Source organism: Marmota marmota, unplaced genomic scaffold, assembly GCF_001458135.2.
Source record: "Marmota marmota marmota unplaced genomic scaffold, marMar, whole genome shotgun sequence".
NCBI lineage: Eukaryota > Metazoa > Chordata > Mammalia > Rodentia > Sciuridae > Marmota > Marmota marmota.
In genome coordinates, this window is record NW_026000051.1 from 10345016 (window position 1) to 10362169 (window position 17154).

Consider the following 17154-nt stretch of genomic DNA (forward strand, 5'->3'; position numbering starts at 1 on the left):
GGGGGGGTGGGGATTGAAGTCAGGAGCATTTGACCACTGAGCCATATCCTCAGCAAGGCCTCCCTCCTCCATTGCTGAGGCTGACTTTGAACTCTTGATCCTCCTGATTTTTCAAATCTTTTTCCTGTTTTCTGCTCCTGATTATCACAGTAAACTTGACCAAAAGCTGCCATCAATATCCATATCACTGCCTGAATGCTGTGCTGCCTTGAAATTGCCTCTTCCAGATTAACAGGTACATCACCTTTAAATTCAGCCTCACAGAAAGTCTCAGGACATAGGCAAAATGTAGATAATTTCTGTGCCAGAATTTAACATGCATGGTTTCTTAGAACAGCATGGTAGAGGAAAGATGCTCAGTTCATTATAGCCAGCAAACAAAGAGATTTGGTTCTTGACACTAAATATTTGCAAACTTTTCAGCTTCATTCAGTCCTTCAGAGGATGACAGGGTGCTATATTTACTCTTCAAACGAGGAGTAATTACTTCAGTTTGAGTAACCAGTTTAAGTGTTGTAATTCCTATCTATGTAATGTGACTGCCCCCTTGCCAAGCTTTATTTTCTCCATAGGTTTGTCCCATGCCTGCTTGGTTACTTATATCTTCCTGCTTCTACTAGATGTAGGCCTCAGGTGGTCAGGGATTTCTGTGTTTTTTGTACCCTAACCTATCTCCTTGAACAATGTTTGGGTTATAATAGCTGCTCAATGGATTGAATTTGGACACATCTCAACTTAGTCACAGCTGCCTCTCCCCAGTGAATTGAGACTATTAAGAAAAACTGTGGCTGAGTGCAAGATAAGGCTGAGTAAGGGACATCAAACTCTGGGCAAATCTGGATGTTCCGCAGGAAGCCGAAGATACCGTCGAGCCTCCACTGCACTATAAACTAGGCTGGAGCCCCACGGCGTGCCCCGCCTTCCTGGCTCACCCCTTTCCTTCCCATCACCCCTTTCCTTCCCATCTCCCCTTTCGGGCGGGGCCGGAAGTGCCGCCGCTNGTAATAATGGTAGCTGGCATTTATTGTGTGCTTACAGTGCGCCAGGTTCTATACCAAATGTTTTTTTTTTTGTGTGTGTGTGTGTGTGTGTGTGTTTTATCCTGCTTAAATCCTCACAAACCTGAGTTTATGGGTGTGAAATGCTGTTAGTGGCCGCTTGTTTTTACAAGTAAGGAAACTGGACTTGAGGTAGGTGGAATGATTTGCCCAAGGTCACTTGGTAGCAAGTGGAGTTGGAGAGCCCTTATTTATATGAGTAAAAGGAACCTCTCCCTTTCCTCATCTCGCCTCTCTGGAGGCAGCAATATTATTATTTTCTTAAGTTTACAAGATGTTTTACAGATGTGTAAATTTTTAGGCTAATGTACATTTTCAAAGCCCCCCCCCCCCTTTTTAAAAAGCTGCTTGATAGGAAAAAAGAGGGAAGAGGAAGCCTCCTTCTTAACATATGTCTGGCTTTCATTCTTTACTAGGCCAGGTCCTGATGGAGTAGAAGAAGAGAAAACATTCACACTGTTTTATCTAGAATGTGCTGTCTTTAATAAGGTGTTGGAGTGTAAATTTGGTTTTGCTTGGGAAGGGTGGAAACTGGTCAAGATGTTGAGCTTGATACTTTCTATGCAATTCTGGAAATGCCACTCCATTTCTTAGGCCATAAATTTCTCATTTGTTAGGTAAGGACAATAATATTGACACCCTTTATGAACTTGTGAAGATCAAGTGAGGTAATATGTATGAGCACTACTTCAGTCTTTGAAACCAGTTTAAATAAGAGAGTTGCCTAAGGGAACAGAGAAAATTAATTGCAGATCCAGAGATCAAACCCAGGTCTCAACTCCCAAGTTAGGAATCTTTTCAGCACAATATGTATTTCCTCAGAGCTTTGTGATTGTTAATATTAAAGTCAGAAGGGCAAGTTTAATGTTGAGTTTGAGGTGGGGAAAATAAGTGTTAGACAGCAGGGGATGTGGGTAGGGGAGAGAGGAAAAAGTACCTAGTGAGCAATTTATAGCCTCAACTCAGTAACTACCCTTAATTATAAAATTAAACCCAGGAAGTTTGAGTCCTTAAATTTTTCTTCCAGGTATTAAGAGAAACTTTATGATAAGGTTGGGAGGGATGTCAGTGGTCATATCATTCCAGCCTCAGTGCCACAAAAAGGAATCCTTTCCAGATGTTCACAGTAATGAGACTAATAAAAAGTACTATTTGAGTTACCCTAAGTTGGGCACTATGCCATACATCTCCCTGCTTTATTTCTTATTCTCAAAATCCTGAAGTTGAATAGTAATTTGCATTTCACATATGACAGAATTGAAATTTAGAAGTTAGTTGAACATTTCCATGATCACATAGGAAGTGGCTGAATCAGTGAAAAATTTGACTCCAGAGCATTTTCATTTATCCCATTCTGCCTTTGTCTGTATCCAGCTGTCCAGATTATTCACAGTAATGGGAAACTCACTACTCTGGAGGTGGTTATTCCATTGTTGGAAAGCTTTGATGATTTAAAAGCTCCTTCTCATGTTGAATTGAAATTCTACTTCCTGAGGTTTCTCCCTGGAGACCTTGTGCTACCAGTACATGATATTCCTAAAGGCACTGTAAAAGAGTTCAGTTTAGACCTATGACCTTAAGGAAGTTCCTTCCAAAGTTAGTTAATTCTTTTAGAAAATTAAAAATCTGTGGCTTGTTAGTTTTGTCTTGTTTGTGGTGCTGAGATAAATTGGTGTTTTTAACAGTACATTCCGCAGAGTTAATGAAACCTACTTTATTTAACAAAAAACAAAAACCTTTATCATAAGAATTGGAGGTGAAGAACTAGAAAATAGCCTCCGTAGGTGTTGAACAGTAATGTAATGTAAGAGCTGGACCAAAAAATTCTTTTCAGGGCTTAGGAGAATATATAAATATGTACATCTTAGACATGACGGGGGCTTTTAAAGTAAAGGTGCTCACTGGAAAGTTTATGGGCACATTACTTTGGCCTGTTGTAGGATTGCTCTTAAATATTCATGAATGGTAAGAACCTGATGATGTTTTAATGATTATTTTAGATTTGCCTTGTGGCCATTTAACTCAGAAATGTAAGCAGATGTGTGTCATAGTGTGTATGCATGTGTGGGTAGATGTGGTGAAGGATGTCCCTCCACACTTTAAACAACAACAAAAAATGATACCAAAGCATGTGTTTTTAATTGATCATATTAATTAATTAGCTGTTGTGACAATGTGGGGATCCTTCCAAAAAGGATTGTTCTAGAAGGTTGCTAGGATACAGAGGAAGAAGAGGGCTTGTTATCTTGTAATAAGTTCATACAACTTGATGTGAACTATTTTTGGCAACCAAGTTATCTTTTATAAATTAATACATCCTTTAGCTCAAATCCTTCAGCTTTAAGAATATTATCTTGAAGTCCAATCAGTTACAGGAACCAAAACTATTCTATAGCAGATGTGACTGATATGAACTAATAAGTCACACTGTTTTTTGTCTGAATACATTCTTGCCAAATTTGATATTGGAAATGTGTTTACTCACCTTATATTAAAGTTGGAAGATGAGATCTGGCTTTTTGTGTAGTTGTGATCTAGGTGATTTTTTGGAAAGAAATTTATTTCCTTTTTCAGTTATGGACATAAATTTTAAAAATTAAGAGGTCAGTCTTGTAGGAAACTAATCAGATTAAAAGGCTTTTTAAAAAAGTCCTGTGGAGCTGGGCACAGTGGTGCACACCTATAATCCTAGCATCTTGGGAGGCTGAGGCAGGAGGATTCCAAGTTATAAGCTGGCCTAGGTAACAAAGTTGAGACCTGCCCTGAGTTCAAAGTCAGCCTCAGCAATTTAGCGAGGCCCTAAGCAATTCAGTGAGACCCTGTCACAAAATAAAATATAAAAAAGGGCTGGGGATGTGGCTTACTGGGTGAGCGCCCCTGGGTTCAATCCCTGGTATTAAAAAAACAAAAACAAACAAACAAAAAAAAAACTGTCACTCATCTAATAGTACATGTCCCAATCTTGGGGATGAGGGGTTTTTTTTTTTTTTTTTTAGTTGGTTTGCTCTATTTTCTTGTTCTCTTTCCATTAGTTTAGTACACATTATGAAGAGGGAATTGATGCCTGTTGATACTAATGCAGGATACTTTAAAATTCTTTTGTCCCATTTAGTCTTGGAACAATTTGTCATTCTCCCAAAAGGAAAAATGGTATAATCAGATACAGTCCCCCCAGATCTTGTCACCAGGTTGTGGTTCTTCTGGTTATCACTGACTTAAGACAGACAACTGGGTGTACTGATCTTCAGAGCACTGCCTTCCATTCTGTTCTGCTCTTTTACTAGCTCTGTGAGTATAGGCAAGTAATTTATCTTCTGTGACCTGTAGTTTTCTCATCTGCAAAGTGAAGATGGTGATAACTGTTTGTTTGTTTTAAGCATCAAGATTATTATTTTTTGGGCTGGGGATGTGGCTCAAGCGGTAACGCGCTCGTCTGGCATGTGCGGGGCGCTGAGTTCGATCCTCAACACCACATAAAAATAAAATAAAGATGTTGTGTCCACCGAAAACTGAAAAATAAATAAATAAATAAAAAAGAGTATTATTTTTTGTTTTTGAGATGGGGGAGGGCAGGTCTCAACTTTGTTACTGAGGCCAGCCTATAACTTGGAATCCTCCTGCCTCAGTCTCCCAAGGAGCAAGGGTAACAGGCGTATGCCACTGTGCCCCACAGTATCAGCGTTATCAATTTGCCTTATTTGTGCAGGCTTCTAGGACCCTCATGGGTTTCTGGCACACATGATTAAGACTTGTCAGTAGCTCATCTGAGGCTTATAGAAACAGACTATGTAATTCATGTTCTAACAGGTAGTTCCAAAAAGGAGGTAGAGGAACCAGAATGTCTGAGGCACATAACTTACTTCATCTGTGTATATTTTTTTTCTTCATACCTTTTTGCCTGGACATCTATTGCAAAAGCAAGCAGTCAGTTCTGTGGTTTTGGTGACAGGTTAAGTTAAACCTAGCAAGATAACTAATAACTAATGTCTTAGGTTACTGCTCCAGAGACTTGCTTTCTGGTTGTTATATCTGATGCTTATTTTTATGATTTTAGTGCTCAAATAAAGTGTATTAAGGAATTAATTAAGGAAGTAATTTTATAGTAACTCTGATAGGGGGATGTATTATAGAATACGTTGTTTCATTATGAATGAATATTTGTAAGTCTTTTACTGTGATAATGCATGTAGCATGTGCTAGACTTCAAAAGGAACAAGTCAGACACATCAGCCTGTTTCACTGATTTATGTTTCAGAGATAATGATTTGTTAAAATGTTTTCCCAAATTTATTTTCTTTTATGTGCATTGGAAGAGTTTTAAAATGAATATGGTACATAACTGTAAAATTGTAGTAACTAGGCATAAAGTTGTAATGCTAAATTTTTTCATTAATTTTAATACTTCATTTGTTAGCAATCTTGCTTGAATGGTCTTTTTGAACAGAACTAATACAATATTTTGATGTGCCACAGGTAAATTTTTCCATAACCTTATGGAGAGAAAGGACTTTGAGACATGGCTTGATAACATTTCTGTTACGTTTCTTTCTCTGACGGACTTGCAGAAAAATGAAACTCTGGATCACCTGATTAGTCTGAGTGGGGCAGTCCAGCTCAGGCATCTCTCCAATAACCTGGAGACTCTCCTCAAGCGAGACTTCCTCAAACTCCTTCCCTTGGAGCTCAGTTTTTATTTGTTAAAATGGCTTGATCCTCAGACTTTACTCACATGCTGCCTCGTCTCTAAACAGTGGAATAAGGTGATAAGTGCCTGTACAGAGGTGTGGCAGACTGCTTGTAAAAATTTGGGCTGGCAGATAGATGATTCTGTTCAGGACGCTTTGCACTGGAAGAAGGTTTATTTGAAGGCTATTTTAAGAATGAAGCAACTGGAGGACCATGAAGCCTTTGAGACCTCATCATTAATTGGACACAGTGCCAGAGTGTATGCACTTTACTACAAAGATGGACTTCTCTGTACAGGTAAGATATGCTGGTTGTTGTTTTTGTTTATTTTATCTTAAAATACACTACTCAAGCTTGTGAGGGTCAGGTGTTGATTATGTTAGCTGTCTGAAATGGCATATTCCTCCTAGCCTTTGAGTATATTGTCCACCCCTCTTTATCTTCTGTCCCTCTGTAGAAGACAGTCATTTTTATAAGGTTTAATGAAAGGAAAAAAAAAAAAAGCTTCAGACTTTCTTCTAAGCATAAGGTGAATGAAAAAGCTGTAGATTATCTTTTCTATATTTTTCTTCCATGTATAGTCCTCCATGTTGGTTAATTCTGTTTCTTTTACTCTAAGTGATTTGGCGGGGGGTGTGGGGTGGGGTGGGGGGGTGGGAAAGGAGTCAGTAGGTGAAAAAATTGGTATCTAACTATTCAAGGAACAAGTCAGACACATCAGCTTGTTTCACTGATTTATGTTTCAGAGAAAATGATTTGTTAAAATGTTTTCCCAAATGTATTTTCTTTTACATGCATGGAAAAGTTTTGAAGTGAATATGGGACATTAACTGTAAAATTGTAGTAACTAAGGATAAAGTTGTAATGCTAAATTTTTTACATTAATTTTTAATACTTCATTTGTTAGCAGTCTTGCTTGAATGGTCTTTTTGAACAGAACTATTAAAATACACAGGTTAATTTTTCCAGTAGTTAGATCATTTTGGATGAATTATTTCCTTGTCAATAAAAAATATGGGAAAGGAGGATTTTCTTCCTTGTTCTAAAATCCTGTGATTTTAAGAATTGGAAGTTGAAAGTTTGGACATAGGAATGAATTGTGTACTTTTAAACTAGGCAATTAAGTGACTTTATATAACATATGTAATCATTAAAATTTGGAACTTTGTGTACTTTGTGTATTACTGTTGGATTATAATGGGTATGTGTTTCTACAAATAGTTTAAATCTCTGCCCACATTTTAGGCAACACATTTTGACAGGCAATGTAAATAATTCTTAGGCAGTGTTTATAATCGCTCTAGGCAGTTCTTATTAATGATCCCAATTGTATTGTATAAGGATACTTGGTGTTCTTTTTTCTAATTTCTACACACACACACGTGTGTGAGAGTGTGTGTGTGTTTGTGTGTGTGTGTGTGTGTGTATATATATATATATATTTTTTTTTTTTTTAAGTTGTCAGTGGGTCTTTATTTATATGCATTGCTGAGAATTGTACCCAGTGCCTCACACATGCTAGGCAAGTGTTCTACCACTGAGCCACAATCCCAGCCCTTATCCAGGATAATTTCTGACAAAACATTTGTACATTACCTAAATTATAGAGTTGTCACTTTTAATAAGTATTATGAATTGTTCCTCTGTGGAAATATATCATTATTTAGCTATTTCCATGTTAGTGTATATTCAGGGTTTTTTTTTCCTCCTATTTTTATGAGTATCTTTACATTACTTTTATTCTCCTGAATTCTTTATTTGGAACAGAAGCTGATAAGTAGAATTACCAGGTCCAGAAATCTGAATGATTTTATAGTTCTACTTAGTGACTTTGCAGATATACTGAATTGATGCCATATACACAGCAAATTTTAAATAACTTGCCCCTCTTTTAGTCTCACCAGATATAGTTTTAACTTTAAAAAAAATTTTTTTTAGTTGTAGATGGACACAATATCTTTATTTATTTCTGTGTGGTGCTGAGGATCAAACCCAGTGCCTCCCATTTGCTAGGCGAGCGCTCTACCATTGAGCCACAACCCCAGCCCATACCTTTATTTTATTTGTTTATTTTTTTATGTGGTGCTGGGGGTCAAACCCAGTGTCTCACGTGTGCTAGGCAAGCACTCTACCACTGAGCCACAGCCTCGGTCCCCTTTAACATTTTTAATAGTTAAGAGAATGTAACTTCTCAAGGTTATTTTAAAATTGCATTACCTTATGGATGTATATTTTCCCACATGGTAATGTATTCTTTGAAATGTCAGACACCTTGCCAGTTTTATAAAGTATGCATTTGATTTAAGGCAGTGGTTTGATTTGTCATTTGTAAGCATAAAGTTATTTCATGCTTACATTATTCTCCCTGTCTTATAAGCCTGATTGTTGGAGCAATATCATCTGTATCTATGTACTTTGATGTACTTTTCCAGTATGGTGATGGCTCTTCCATTTCTTTTTTGCCTCACCATTTATGGTAGGTATTTTTAAAAGATTAAAATGCAGTATTGCCTTCCACTTACATAAATGTTGACTGTTGACTCATTGTGTCACAGCCACTCCAGCTTTAGAAAACTATTCTTCTTTCATCATACTTTATTTTATTTATTTATTTTCAAAAAATATTTATTTTTTAGGTGTAGATGGACAACACAATGCCTTTATTTTTCTTTATGTGGTGCTGAGGATCGAACCCGGGTCCCGCCTGCGCTAGGCGAGCGCTCTACTGCTGAGCCACAATCCCAGCTCCCATACTTTATTTTTTAAATGCAATAAAATAAAGTAGTAATTACTCAAAGCAGAAATCAATGGGAAACAGTTCCCTGAATTCTCTGTTGGGAAAGTTAATATCTACAATAAATACACCTAGCCCTGCTCTCCCCCACCTTCATCCCTGTGCTAGGCAAGTATACTACCATTGAGCTACATCCTTAACATCCAAACCTATATTTTAAAATTAGTTTCTTAAGTGTGCCTATATATTAATGTTATTCTTTTTTTTCTGATTAAATTCACCAGGTTTGCATATTGAAAATTATGCTATAGCTGTTAAATAATCTAAAGCATTTTTTTTAAATAGCAGCATCCCTGGGAGTTTACTAGTGAGAGAAGTACCTGTAGCAGAATTGTATATGTGTTTATGTCATCTTGTTTCTTAAGAGCTTGCATTTTCTTTCTTTCTTTTTCTTTTTTTTTTTTTTTTTACACACGAGAGTTTATTTGTCAGAGCTGACAAATAAAGGCTATCTCTCTATAGTGGAGAGAGGCAAGAGCTTGCATTTTCACTTGAATTGTGAAATCCTGAATTTGGCAATAAGTTTACAGTGACTTTTAGAGAGCAAACAATAAAGACGGTATTATAGGAGAAGAGATTTCAGAAGTGGATTAGGTTTCTAGCTTTGTATATCTGGGAAGATAATAGCACTACTAACAAAACTAGAAAATGAAGGAATGAGTTTGAGAGGGTAGATGGAATTCTGTTTGGGATGAACTGAATTCAGTTGCCCAAGGGAGTTCTCATGGTATTTGGAAATGCAGAGTCAGAGCTTTGAAGAGTACTCTGAGCTCAAGAGAAAGATTAGGAGTTCGTAACATCACAGCTATGGCTGGAGCAGTGACATTTTAAAAGGAGAGTTAGGAAAAAGACGAGCCTAGAGTGGATCCTTGTTAAGGGTGCTGAAGAGAATGAAGGAAACAGGTGTGATGAAGGGTTTCACGGCGAATGACAGCCTGTGTTGAAGAGGTGCTGGTTTTGTTTATTCAGTTGGTCACTAGAGTCACATGCCTCAGAGGTGTTTCGAGAGCTGAGATCTGATTCTACCAGTTAAATATTTAAACTTGATAAGATAGTTTATTCCATTTGGGTTACAGTTCATTTTTCTGCCTTCATTTTTTTCGTATCATAGTACTATTTTCAGAATTGAGGGTTTTTTCTTTCACGAGATATAGAAGCATATACATTTATTTCATCCTCTTTCACCTCTAGGCTGCATTATTGGTGACCTCTTTCAAAAAATGTGACAGGGCAGCAAATGGGAATCCAGAGGCGAGGCCTACAATAATACCAGAAAGGAGTGGAGAACAGTGGCTCCTAAAGGTTTAACCCTTAGGAGTAATCTGAACCACTATAAAATGTAACTCAACCTGGTTTTCTTTTTTGCTTTTTAAACTTCTTTAGAGTGTAAAACCAAATGACCCATTTTTCTATAAAATTAGTTTAAATAATTAGTTGGGAAAATCCCTTAGTTTTTTTCTTCTCAAGCTGTGGCAGACACATAACAAAAGTTATTTTAAAGTGTACGGTTCTGTCTCAGTAAGTACTTTCACAGTATTGTGCAACCATCACCACCATCTAGCTCCAGAATTTTTTTGCATCTTGCTAAACTGAAATTGTACCAGCTAAACACTAATTGCCTATTCCTCCAGCCTATGGAACCTCCATTCTACTTTCTGTGAATTTGACTAATCTAGAAACCTCATCTAAGTGGACTCATGTAATATTTGTTTTTTTGTGACTGACTGACTTTTTTTAGCATAATGTCTTTAAGGTTCCTCCACATTGTAACAATGTTAGAATTTTATTCCTTTTTAAGGCTGAATAATATTTCTCTGTGTGTATGGATACACTTTAGATTTTTTTTCTTTCTTTCTTTTTTTTTTGTATTGGGGATTGAACCCAGGGCACTTTATCACTGAGCCACATCAGCAGATCTTTTTTATTTCTTGTTTTGAAACAGGTTTTTGCTATTTTTGAGGTTGGCCTTGAGCTTATGATCCGTCACCTGACACCCCCCCCCCCCTTTTTTTTGTGGTGCTGGGGATAGAACCAAGAATCTCGTGCATGTGAAGCAACCCTCTACCAACTGAGCTATATTCCTCCCTTTGATTTTTTATGACCTTCTTCTTTTTTTTTTTAGTACTGGGGATTGAATTCAGGGAACTGAACCACTGAGCCACAACCCCAGCCTTTAAAAAAAAATTATTTAGAGACAGGGAATCACTGAGTTGTTTAGCGCCTCGCCATTGCTGAGGCTGGCTTTGAACTCTTGATCCTCCTTTCTCAGTCTTCTGAGCCACTGGGATTACAGGTGTGCACCACTGCGCCCAGCTTTATATATAGCCTCTGGTCTTGTTCCCTGCTTCAAACTGTTTTCCACAATGCAGTCATGATTGTCTATCAGAAATGTAGATAAGGTCACAGTCGAAACATCTTTCCGACCCAGTGGTCCCACTTGACTTTGCCACTATTTCACAGGCCAAACTCTTTTTTAGAATCAGTGTCCAAATTTTAGGCAATTAATTTTGACAATTTATGTAAATAATTTTTAATTTTTAGGATGGTTCTAAATATTTCTTTATGAATTGGCCTCAATGCCTACTCACAAATATTTATGTAATATAGAAATACTTAATAATGGTCAATAGGTGTATACCTGGGGTTGGCAAACTGGACTGTGAACCATGTCCAGCAGAAAGGAGTGATTGCAATAGAGATTCTAGTTCACAAAGCTTAAAGTATTTACTATCTGGTCTTTCACAGAGAAAGCTTTACTGACCTCTGGGGGGTGTGTGTGTGTGTTTACACATACATATATACTATTCCATTGTATATTTTATTCTTTGGTTTCATTAACTGAGTCATCGTTCAGATTTTAATTAGTAAAAACTTAGTTTTTTAAACCATGAAATCCCTTCTTCAAATATGCTAAAACCTGGCTTAAAAACCAAAGAGAAGTATAGTTGAGGAGCTGATCATGCCAGCTCCTGAGATAAGTTTGTAGAACACATGCATGTTGAGGAGCACAGTCAATCTCAGTGGAGCCTCATGTGAGACATTTTTGCTTTTTATCCCCTTATGTTTGCTGTGGACTTTGTGCTGTTTACCACTGACTGAATTGTTTTTGCTTGTTTAGCCTTTTTGTCTTCACAAGTAGATATAAGTGCCATGAGAGCAGGAGCCCTCCCTGCTCAGAAGTCCTATAAATATATATTGAATGGATAAATGTAGATACAGAAGTCCTATAAATATATATTGAATGGATAAATGAATGAAACCCCAATTGAACAGTGGAAATAAGTCAGAACCAAGTTTATCTAGGACTAAAATGATTGCCTGCTCTAGCTCCTTTAGAATACAATTACAAAATGTCCAAGCTGAAGGAGCTTAAACACCATCTATCTAGACTCTGCTGTCCAGCATAGTGGCTACCACTTCTATTTCACTTTTGAGTTCTTGAGCTGTGGCTAGTCCAAACTGTGAAGTGAAATACCAGGATTCAAAAACTTAGAATGTAAAAAAATATAAAATATTTCATTTTTAACATATCGAGTTAGGTAAATAAATTATTTTCTTCATGTCTTTAAAAATTTTTTCTAATAGGATATATTATGTATGCAGTTTATATTATATTTCTGTTGGATAGCACTGTTCTAGACCTTTGGTTCTCAAAATGTTGCTGATAAATTAGAATCACCTGACAAACTCAAGATGATTGCACTTCATTTTAGATACTTTAAACTAAAATTCTCTGAAGATAGGGCCCTGCTTTTGTGTGTGTGTGTGTTCATTTTATCCAGTGCTGGGGATTGAACCCAAGGCCTTTTGTTTAAAGCTCTCTGGATGGTTCTAATGTCTCAGATACTCATTGAGAACCTACTAACCAAGTCCAGCCCCACAAAAATAGCAAAGTGGCAATAAAAAATTTATAAATAGCTGGTTATTACAAGCTCTAATTTGAGTCTGAAATGGGTGGTATTCCTACCCATTTTAGTGTAACTCATAGAGTTTGCCAAAGTTAAAGTCATGGTCTCATTCTTTTCTGAGTGATGATTACTTTTCCACTGTCTAAAACAGTGGCTCTTAACTAAAGATGGAATTATGTCTGGCTTTATTTAGTTATTTCAGCTATTTTTTTTTTTTTAACTAGGGATTAAACCCAGGGATGCTTAAACACTGAGCCACATACCCAGCCCGTGTGTGTGTGTGTGTGTGTGTGTGTGTGTGTATATATATATATTTTTTAATATTCATTTTCTTTTTTTAGTTGTAATTGGACACCATACCTTTATTTTTTGTTATTTTTATGTGGTACTGAGGATTGAACCCCGGGCTTTGAATCTGCTAGGTGAGCACTCTACTTCTGAGCCACAACCCCAGGCCCCCAGCCCTTATATTTTATTTTGAGACAGAGTCTTGCTAAGTTGCTTAGGGCTTCATTAAGTTGCTGAGGCTGGCTTTGAACTTGCAATTCTCCCACCTCTTGAGATTATAGGTGTGCACTAGCATGCCTCAACTCTTTCAGAACTATTTATATAGTGCTTTCCTAGAATGTGGTATCCTGATTGTAGCAACTATGGTATCTTCTCAATGTCTTTTTTTAAAAATATTTTTTAGTTATAAATGGACGTGATATCTCGATTTTGTTTATTTATTTTTAAATGGTGCTGAGGATCGAACCGAGTGCCTCACAGGTGGCAAGGCAAGTGCTCCACCACTAAGCTACATTTCCAGCCCTCAGAAGGTCTTTTTGTCAAGTCTTTGACTTAAAAGTAAATTGTGAGATATGAGTTAATCATTAGAATTTTAAACTTAGAGAACAATGTTGAATTGTCATCATGATTAATGTAACATTTTCATCAGAGTCAAAAGAAAAAACTGATTTTTCCCACAGAATTTTAAAGGATTTCATAAGCTTTTTGTAGAGTTGCTGTGAATGGGGGTAATTTGTTCCTGGTTTTTTTTTTTTTTTTTTTAATGTTCCTTTATATTTCAAGATGGCTCAGGAAATTAGCTGTTGGCTTTTGCAGAACTTAGCCCATGATCAAAGGTTTATCTTTGGCTTGTCTTTGGACTATATTCTATCAGACAGCTCTGCTATTCGTCATTCCTTATTTGTTCAGTACTGTTGTGTAGTGGACAAGCATGCAGGTGTAACATGCAGCCATAGGGAGTACCTACCCATTACAGACCCAAATTAGAGCTTGTAATAACCAAATATTTATAGATTTTTTCAAGTGAAAGCACCAAATGATACTTTAGTCCAGTACTGTAGCCTGGTAAGTTAAGGGACAGGACTAAACAAAAAGCTTAGATTCTGTCCGAGTGTGCTTGATACCATTTTGGTGACTAAGCAAGTCATGTTGCCCTCTCTATGCTTTGGTTTTCTCAACCTTAAAGTCAGAGAAGGTGATCGCTGAACGTTTGCTTTGAGAATACCATGATTTTGGGATTAATTGTCCTTTGCAGGGTGTTTGCTTTGTATTAACCTCCCTGCTTTTCTCTTGAAGGGTCAGATGACTTGTCTGCAAAGCTGTGGGATGTGAGCACAGGGCAGTGCGTTTATGGCATCCAGACCCACACTTGTGCAACGGTGAAGTTTGATGAACAGAAGCTTGTGACAGGCTCCTTTGACAACACTGTGGCCTGCTGGGAATGGAGTTCCGGAGCCAGGACCCAGCACTTCCGGGGGCACACGGGGGCGGGTGGGTTGCCCTTTTTCAAGGATTTTTATAATTATTTTAGCATCTTTCTTTGAAAGCAGGAGCCATGTATGTTGTATATATATATTGTCTATTTATATATATATATACACACACACACACACACATATATATATATATATATATATTTTTTAATTTAACCTGCTATTTTTCACTCTTCTTAGTCACTGGAGTTATTTCCTTTTATCTCAGTTTTATTCCAGATTTTATTCCTTATTTGGGACGTTTTCAATAATTTTGCTTTTTCTTGTCTCATTTAAAAATTCTTCCATGTACCCTTGTGCTAGGAGGGGTAGTTGTTCCTCTCTCCTATTTCATTTATATCCTGTTGTGCAGTCACTTTTGCTTTTATCAGATTCCATACTTCCAAACTGAGTGAGTCCTGCACTTGGAAATTCAGACCACTTTATTTATAGATTTAAGGCTGAAAATCCTTTGGAGCAATAGTGGTTCACAGATTGTGTGATCTTCACAGATTATGTCTAATTGGAGCTTGTTTGACTACCAGTGAAAGCAAGTAACCACCTAAAGATAAAAGGAATAGATGCCTGAATGCTTCTTTTTTTTTTTTTAGTTGTTGATGGATCTTTATTTTGTTTATTTATTTATACTCGGTGCTGAGAATTGAACCCAGTGCCTCACACATGCTAGGCAAGTGCTCTACCATTGAGCCACAACCCCAACCTGTGAATGTTTCTTAATAAAGGCATACCAGACCTATTTTGCAGAAAATTGGTCTTTTGAATATAACCTGAGACTTGAGTTCCCCGTGTTACATTTTGTTTTGGAGTTTTATGTAGAAATCATATTGAGCTATTTCCTGGAGTCTTGTGGATCACCTTCCCTCTTTCTTTCCTCTATTTATGTACTGTTTTAGCCTCTCGGGGTCATAATTTATGCTCCTAAGCCTCACGTTTATGAGCATCCTTCTGGGACTCCCTAAACAGGTTGGACCCCTCTACTTGTTCCCCATAACCTGTATTACTGTCATAACACTCATCATACAAGTAAGCATAACCTTACATCCCCATCAGACCATAAGCTCCAGAGGACAGGGATCTTGCCTGTCTTGTTCACCCTTATGTTCTGAATTCCCTACACTGTTTCTGGTGCTCAGTATTCTTTAAACTAAACCTAGTTGTTTTGCTGCTAAAACCGTTTTTTTTTTTTTTTTTTTTTTTTAATTTTGTTTGTTCTGTATATTTGTCTTCAATCTTTGCTATCTGCTATCACTTATTTCAGCAATTATTATTTGGGTTTATGATTTAGTATGGAATTTAGATATTAAACTGAGTGTGACATTCCACTGTGTCAAGATATACAGTGACATCCAGGTGATTTTATTCCTTATCAACTTTGAGAGCCCTGTTCTAAAAAATGTTCTACTTGCTGTTTCCTGGACGTTGCTGTGGCTTTTCTTAACTCCATGCCTTTGCTGTTCCCTCTACTTGCAATTTTCTTTTTCTTTTCTTGATAAACTCTACTCATCCTTCAGGGCCCATCTCCAATATCGCCTCTTCCCTGAAGTCCTCCCTGATAGCCCTGGGCAGAGTTAGTCATTCTCCTTGGTGTTTCCCTAGCAAGAGGTAAACTTTTATTTCTTTCTGGACTTCCTCCACTTCTCCCCACTTAGAGTTCCTTAAAGGAGGGAAATGTCTTCATCTTTGGGTCTCTAATGTCCTTTAGAGCTTGGCAGATATTTAAAAAAAATAGTACTCCCTGTGCTGCCTGAAATGATTTAGGTACTAGGTATACAACTGTGAAGAATTCATACATTGTTTTGGTGTCTTAGTCTAACCTTTGAGAGCCTTGTTTTTTTTTCCTCTTTACATTGACTTTTCTTGAGCCTGGGTACTGTTTTGCAGCTTATATTCTTTACGTTTTGTTTTATTATTATTGCAGATAATCCTAAGAAGGAATGCCATTTTCTCAATCACTGGTTTTGCTTCATGCTGAAGGTGGCACAAATATCGGAGATTATATTGTTCCCAGGACTTTCCAACTTTAGGATAATAAGCTATCTTAATAAGAAATTTGAAATAGATTTTCTTATCATAAAATTGCTGGTTGAGTAGCACCATTCTTACAGTAGCTCAGGTTAGGAAATTATGTAGTCGGGCAGCTGGGGAGAATAAACATTATTGAATGCTTGTTATAAAAGAACCATTGACAGAGAGGCGTGTTTTAACTTTATGTATTTATATGCACTAGTGTTTAGCGTGGACTACAATGATGAACTGGATATCTTGGTGAGTGGCTCTGCAGACTTCACTGTGAAAGTATGGGCTTTATCTGCTGGGACATGCCTGAACACACTTACTGGGCACACGGAATGGGTCACCAAGGTATGAAGACTTAGAAGAAATCTCCTTGTCACCAGGCTTTTTGCGGGTGGGCAATGGAGAGGATGGTAGACTCTGCCTTATAACTGGTAGATGAGTTGTAAGTGGAATAAATGCAGACACAAAGCATGGTAGTGTACAGTAATGACCCCCTGTAGAAGGCACTGGGTAAATAGTTTAACAAATAAATGACACATGGGTGTGGAAAGATGCTCACAATAAGACAGGTTCCATATAAAAGTGTATGTGGAGAATAATGCCAGTTTCTAAATGTATTTATGCACCAGAATTTTGAAGGTGTTGTTTCTGGTAGGATTGGGGTGCTTTTTGCCCTTTTTCAGATGCTCATGTTTCTCTTTTATTTATTTATTTTTCATGTCTCTCTTAATCAGATGAGCAGCCTTCACTTTTTTTTCTCCTTCCAATTTTTGTGTTTAAAATGGGGTCATGTATCTCAATGGTGGAGTGCTTGTCTACAAGGCCCTGGGTTAATCTCCAGCACTGCAAAAAAAAAAAAAAAAAAAAAGCGGGGCCAGGAGGGCTCGCGGATCTTAAGGATGGAGCTTCCA

The 17154-nt window shown here is 37.3% G+C and overlaps 1 protein-coding gene across 2 annotated transcripts in view; it reads left to right on the forward strand.

Moving 5' to 3' along the window:
* Positions 1 to 4615: 4615 nt before the first annotated feature.
* Fbxw2 (F-box and WD repeat domain containing 2) overlaps positions 4616 to 17154 on the forward strand; it is a 24316-nt gene continuing 11777 nt past the window's right edge. The window contains exons 1-3 of one of the 2 annotated variants that reach the window (XM_048813206.1): positions 4616 to 6041; positions 14031 to 14225; positions 16455 to 16588. In XM_048813206.1, the coding sequence (XP_048669163.1) occupies positions 5552 to 6041; positions 14031 to 14225; positions 16455 to 16588 (819 nt within the window). In that variant the 5' untranslated portion in view covers positions 4616 to 5551. The remainder of the gene's footprint in view (positions 6042 to 14030; positions 14226 to 16454; positions 16589 to 17154) is intronic. The other variant, XM_015497678.2, reaches the window with a different exon arrangement.